The 6,674-nt window shown below is 42.2% G+C and overlaps 2 protein-coding genes across 3 annotated transcripts; both read right to left on the bottom strand.

Annotated features, from left to right (window-relative positions):
• Nucleotides 1-311: 311 nt before the first annotated feature.
• LOC146448405 (uncharacterized) lies at nucleotides 312-2,160 on the bottom strand. Its single transcript, XM_085102609.1, has one exon. The coding sequence runs from the start codon at nucleotides 2,143-2,145 to the stop codon at nucleotides 1,345-1,347; it is 801 nt and encodes a 266-aa protein (XP_084958735.1). The 5' UTR covers nucleotides 2,146-2,160; the 3' UTR covers nucleotides 312-1,344.
• Nucleotides 2,133-6,674, bottom strand: LOC146448404 (uncharacterized). 2 transcript variants are annotated; one of them, XM_085102606.1, is made up of 2 exons: nucleotides 6,496-6,674; nucleotides 2,133-4,942 (listed from the first exon to the last, which is right to left on the bottom strand). In XM_085102606.1, the coding sequence occupies exon 2, from the start codon at nucleotides 3,957-3,959 to the stop codon at nucleotides 2,250-2,252; it is 1,710 nt and encodes a 569-aa protein (XP_084958732.1). In that variant the 5' UTR covers nucleotides 3,960-4,942; nucleotides 6,496-6,674; the 3' UTR covers nucleotides 2,133-2,249. The 2 variants fall into 2 exon arrangements, with proteins under 2 accessions (XP_084958732.1, XP_084958733.1); XM_085102607.1 differs by having other exon boundaries at nucleotides 3,969-4,942.

The raw sequence follows: 6,674 nt of genomic DNA, 5'->3' as shown, positions 1-6,674 counted from the left end.
CCACTGACGAACGTGGTGCGTGTCTTGGTGCAAAGGTCATGAACGCTAGAGGGTGGTACAATATAGATTGTTAGGGCCCCAGCCCGTGACCCTGGTATCGTGACATTATGTCACACAATACAACAAAATTCCTAAAGAAACTTCAGTACTGAATAAAAAGACAAACAACAGATCGGATTGAAGACATAAAATCCTATTTGTAAACAAATATTCCCTTTATGTCTTCACCCCTACTAACATAAATATTATTGCTGTGTGCTGCATGTCCCGGGCTCAGTTTGCTGGGCAAAGGATAACAAAACAAACCATGATTTGGTGAAAATGGCTATGAGCAAAAGTCTCATAGCCCCTTTTATTTTTTATATAAATTGAACTAATGTATGGCTATGAACAAAGGCCCATAGCCACCTCATTACAACATCAGCGAAAGGACTACTACTGTCCTGAATTAACTATTAATGATTTTGCCCAGTAAAGGTGAGGGCAACCAAAACGCCAAAGCATCATGACAATTGACATGATGCCGCCCCACCCAAGGGAAATGCAGCACCCTATGTACAAAATACGCATTGATGACCAAATTGCAACATGATTAAATTGAATAACTTACAAAAGGTATGTTAAAGGTGGGAGATTAAATATGGTCCTAAAAACATGGCCATGGAAATATAATGAAAACAGCGACAAGGTGCCAATATACTAAAATGAGATAAGCAAGACTGTTGCACTTGAAAGACAGCCGCAATTCTCAATATCAGTTGAACAGATAAAGTGAGCATAAAATTGCCGAGAGGAAGGAGACTGCTGCCCTTGCAAGTCAGCCCCATTCAACCCAGTAAAATTTGTAACAAAGCATATACTTAATATAAAATAATATCAACAATACTGACCTAATGTAGAGATGCATGAGACTGCTGCCCTTGCGAGACAGTCCCTACGTCAAGTAATCAAACAAGAGTTAAGGATTTACGAGCCAACAATTAACGAGATAAGTGAGACTGCTGCCCTTGCAAGACAGCCTCACTCAAGCAAGTCAAATGCTTTAGGAATACAAAAATGGTGAAATGAAAAAGGAAGGGGGGGGGGGGGGGGGTGGGCTAATGCCCTTGGTACATGGCCCTAAGCCTAAACCTACTATTAAACTATGGTTGTACTGAAATAGATAAAATGCGGCTGTAAGTTGAACGCAACTGCTGCCCTTGCAAGACAATTCCGCTCAAATTCCTGCATACATGTAACCAAATTACATGAATAAAAATTAATTAACCAAAACTATAAGTAATGCTGTGGTGGTGAATAAGACTGCTGCCCTTGCAAGTCAGCCTCCAACGACATCTAAACAAATCAAGTAGATACAGTAGATACTCGGATATACTTAAGAAATGCATTGGATTTCCAACGCCCTTGAATACGGATCTGAGCATCGGAAAAACCACGATCTGCAGCATATGATGCAGCTCCTATGCGAAAACTATGTCCCTTGTAACAGGAGGGGTCAAGCCCACAATATTTAATAGTTTGACAGAGTAGGTCTGCGAACAAAACCCTGGGTACTGGGTTCCCTTGAATGGTGAGAAAAATAGCACCTGCAGCATTGCCTCGTAATGCAAGATAATCAAGTATTAACTGAACTGGGCAGTGGTTATCCTGACGATTGACTACTAAGGAAAATGGGCGTTGATTATAGTTATGCTTGAAATCATGAAATGTAAGCTTTATGCCCACCACTTCTCTAGCAGGGTTAAGAAGCTTAGTGAGTTGATGAATTTGCAAAGGGGCGGCAGAAGCCCGTGTTGCAGTAATTTCACCCACTCTTAAAAATGCAAAAAATGAGAGAGAACACATTGCTCGAAATAAGGTTATCCGATACTGTGACCCAGTGATATGAGAAGCAGAATCTAATATTCTATGCAGTATATTAAGAGTAATTGGTAATCTGCAGTCCAAGCGGTGGCCAATCTTTCGATATCCTTTCAATGTTTGCACAATGTAGAAAACTTTTCCTGGGTCAGAAAAACCCGCGAGCTTATGCGAGTACCCCAGAGCAGAAACGAAGTTGTTCACGGAGGAAGGGGCATAATGCTTATCGAACAAATAGGCTATGAAAAGTGCTAATGTAGGTGGTGGGATTGGGAGTGAAAACATTGCGGACTGAAATACATCGTAGAGAAATTGGTTGAAAAGTGCCCATGCCCTCTTATAAGTAGGTATTGAGGCTGGCTGAAGGCTTGCATGCATAAGCTTAGAAACTATAGCTGCCAATGCTGGGGCTGCAGATGGTGAGGAATCTCCGATGGACAGGGGTTCATGTAAGCAGGGGCCAGCTGCTTGAAGATGGGAATCTGCAATCGAGATAAAGAATCTGCTAACTTGTTGTGGACCCCAGGGACATGCTTAGCCTTAAAAACAATGTTGTACTTCAAGCAGACTGAAACCAGCTTTCGGACAAAGGACATTAAAGATTTGTCACGACAGGATTGTTTGTTAATGATGTAAACTAGGGCTTCATTATCCGTAAAAAATAAAATGCAGCGATTACGTATCAGATGACCCCATAAGTGGAGACTCAAAACAATTGGATAAAATTCAAGAAAAGCAATATTCTTATGTAGCCAATCCACAGGCCATTTCCCATAGCACCAGTGGTTTTGAAAAATGGCCCCAAAACCAAGCGAACCGGCTGCATCAGTGAATAAATTAAGCTTATCTGAGCTATGCCAAATATCATCAAGGAAGAAGGATCTGCCATTGAATGATGACAAGAAGGACAACCAAACCCTCATATCTTCCTTTGCTTCGCCTGAAAGTCTGATGCGGTAATGAGCTGCTTTAATGCCAATAGTAAGGTCGATAAGCCTTCGTAGGAAGGCCCGACCGGGTAGAACAACAGAGCATGCAAAATTCAAAAGGCCTATTAATGACTGTAATTCTTGCAAAGATACCTTCTTGCGATGGAGGAAATTGGAGATGAGCTCAGTACATTTGTTAAGCTTATCTTGAGGCAAACGAGCTTCAGACTGAACGGTATCAAGTTCAATACCAGCAAATGAAAGGACGGTTGAGGGGCCACAAGTTTTACCCGGTGCTATGGGAATCCCTAAATACTGACATAAACTTAAGAAAATATCCAACTGTTTTTGGCAAAGTGAATCAGATGGGGCAACAATCAGGAAATCATCAAGTAAATGAAGAATCTTTTGAATGCCAAACTTCTTTTGGGCAATCCATTCAACCGAGGTACTGAAAATTTCGAAAGTTTTGCATGAACTGGCACAACCCATTGGCATGCAGCGATCATAATAATAACTTCCATTCCATTTTATACCGAGAAGATGGTAGTCACGGGGGTGAATTGGAATTATTCTAAATTCATTTTTAACATCTGTTTTGGCTAAAAAACAACCTGGGCCAGCAAGTTTAATAAAGTGAATGGCATCTCGTATGGTAGCATAATGGACACTTGTATTCACAGAAGAAATCCCATCATTAATTGATGTACCTTTTGGATAGGATAAATGATGAATAAGTCTAAATTCACCAGGCAACTTCTTAGGGACCACACCTATGGGGGACACATGGAAAATTGGAAATGGGGGAGAGTGGAATGGGCCAGCTAGCCTATGGGCATCCAGTTCTTTCTTTAGTTTTGCATCTACTATCTCAGGATGTTCAAGAGCTGACTTCAAATTGGTGGTCTCAAAACAAACATGATCACCTTCATAATGTAAGGGAAAACCGTCAGTAAATCCAGAACGCAAGAATTCAACAGTTGAATGAATGTAACCAGAAAGAAGAAGACATAAATTATGAACTCTTATTGGGGTTGGAAGAGGAGGGCTTGGCAGCCTGGGTGCGGGTGATGGGGGATTTGCGTGGGCCACGAAAATTACACTGAGAGGCTCGATGTTGGCCGTCACACTTGAAACAGGTGTGCTTAAAGTTACAGCCAGCACACTCATTGCCTTTATGGTATTTATAGCAAAAACCCTTAGGGATTGCTACAAACCGGTTGGTTTTCCCTGAACTCTGAGGAGTTCTCTGATATGGGGTCTGCTGTGATCGTAACCAGAGCTCCCAGTGAACATTACCCCAGGGGAGGGAAGTGGGCTGGGTCTGTCTCAGAAAGCGAAAATGCTCATCGTAATATTTTCAGTTGTGCCCCCTGGCTGCCAAGTCCTGGATAACATCTGCATATTTCATGAGAACTGAGGCCTCATTTGGATATTTCTGGACATAAATGCCCGCAAAAATATGGAAGGCATGCATCCAAGTTTCGATGTTCTGAATCTTCTTAGGCCTGACCGCCGGTTCAAAACACAGAGACGGGGTTCTGCCCTCTGTAGTTGTTTGCAAACTTAGCTGGAATTTATTGTCTAGTACTGGATTAACCAGTAATGAGCCAAAATCGATGTACTCTTGCAGCCAAATCTTTCCCTTAAGTTTAGGAGAAACCCTCGAATCAATTGGGAGGCTGGCAGAGTTAAACAAAGGGCCTGATGGTAAAGGAGTTGATGTGGTGGCAGGCAGAACCTCACCTGAGAGGGTTGCATTAACTGCATTTACTGAATCACTAACTACAGCAGCAACACTACGCGATGATTGGGAATCCCCACTTGCAATAGTCACATCAGTAGGAGTACAGGCTGGAACTTCCTCTTGAAGCTGAGAACTTGGAGGAGCAGACTGGCCAGCAGGAATAAGGAGGGGTGTTAACTGTTTGGTAACTTCTGTGGTTACTTTGGACACAATCTGTTCCAGAAGACCAGGAGGGATGGAAGATGCTGCAGAAGGATGAAGACCTGTGGTGGGTGATTCTGCAGTGGCGGCAGGCACACGCTGAACTTTGTCCTTGCCAGTAGTTTTAGTGACGCGCCGTGTCCGTTTAGGAGGAGGTTGCACGGGCGGATGAACTGATGGACGTTTCTGGCGACGTGGAGGCATTCTAGGATAGAGAAAAGCGGCAGACTCTGTGGTCCAAAAACAAACTTACAGGCTGGTACTGGTATAGGAAATACACAGACATGGAGTCTCAATGAACTTACATAACAATTAAGACCATTACACAAGATAGTAAATCATAATTTCAATATCAGAGGAGCAAAGCCCCATAATAAAAATAGAGGAACAAAGCCTCAAAATAATGCTCACATGCCAGCAAAAAATAAAAATCGAGGAATGAAGCCTCGAATTAAAGCTGGCGTTAACATATGGCCAGCAAATAAGGGAGCAATGCCCATTACAAAAAAACAAGGCCGCAACGACCTTGGAATAAAAAGAGGAACTAAACCTCAAATTAAAGCTGACGTAAAAAATTTTACGAACAGCAATTGACACGAGGAGCAAAGCCTCGAATTACAGCTGGCATAAACATATGACCAGCACAGCTGACATAACAAGAGAGTGAGCAAAATAAATGAGGAACAAAGCCTCAAATTCAGAGCTGTCATAAGAATATGAACAGCCAATAAGGGAACAAAGCCCTCTCAGATTTTATTTTTATTTTTAAAAATAAAAATAAAATGTAATGCAACAAAAGAAAAATTGGGCAGGACAAGCCGGGCTGACAAAATGTCGCCAAAGTGGCAATGCCAATTAAGAGCCCACAAATGAACAAAACAAAAATATACATTAATATGAAAATTAATACATAGAGCAGAAAATTAGCCTTAACAAACGTAACATAAACCAGAATAAAACGGTGATCTGGGTGACAATGATGACACCTAAAGCATGTTTAACGCCTTTAAAATGGCGCCGCGATAGCTACGGTACAAAAAGTATTGACCCAGTGGGTCTAAATGCACACCATCATGAGTAAGTCGGGTTTGTGATAAATTAGAAAAACCCTTATGATACCAACAGAAAACATTATCGATGTGCTCTAATAATGCACTAAGACACTGATGTAGAACTGGCACTTTTATATTGAAGGACTGAAAGCCCGCGTACGACTGACCACGAGGAATGACTTGGCAAACGCCTATGACGCGAACAGAATATTTTTCGCGCAGTAAAGAAACAAGGACTTCAATTTCCGATGCTACTACTTCAGGCCCTGACTGTGAAAGATCATTGGTACCGATCTCTAGGATCACCACGTCCGGAGCAAGACGTGAAATAACGTTAAGGTCGTGGGCTTGAACCTTCGAAACAGTTCGACCTCCCACGCCGAACATGTGGACAAAAGCACTGCCATGCAGATTAAAATTCCCGTCAACACGCGAGTCAAATCCAGTCTCTATATCGCTCTTTAGCCTCTTAACAAAGGAATGCCCTAAAATAAGAACTGTGGCCGCTGCAGAAGCCATGAAACAAAGGCGTTACTGCAGAATAAAAGAAATTACAGAAGGCGTATGAGTCGCGACTAAGCAGGAATGCGGGCGGTGAAAGCGACTCTCAAGTCGTACCAGAAAAACAATTGCAAACGCGTGAACTTAGCCACTGAACCTTAAAATACGGCCGTAATTAAGCGTATGCAAATAAGAAAGAGCTTACCTTAAAAATAAAAGGCGGCTGAATTCGTTCAGAAGTAATCCACTGACGAACGTGGTGCGTGTCTTGGTGCAAAGGTCATGAACGCTAGAGGGTGGTACAATATAGATTGTCAGGGCCCCAGCCCGTGACCCTGGTATCGTGACATTATGTCACACAATACAACAAAATTCCTAAAGAAA

Source organism: Pavona decussata, unplaced genomic scaffold, assembly GCF_977016875.1.
Source record: "Pavona decussata unplaced genomic scaffold, jaPavDecu1.1 SCAFFOLD_941, whole genome shotgun sequence".
NCBI lineage: Eukaryota > Metazoa > Cnidaria > Anthozoa > Scleractinia > Agariciidae > Pavona > Pavona decussata.
This window is presented reverse-complemented; position numbering and strand designations above follow the sequence as displayed.

What these genes read in the sequence shown, in the direction of transcription:
- LOC146448405 (XM_085102609.1), bottom strand. Translation starts at nt 2,145, where the DNA reads ATGTTTTCACTCCCAATCCCACCACCTACATTAGCACTTTTCATAGCC.
- LOC146448404 (XM_085102606.1), bottom strand. Translation starts at nt 3,959, where the DNA reads ATGAGTGTGCTGGCTGTAACTTTAAGCACACCTGTTTCAAGTGTGACG.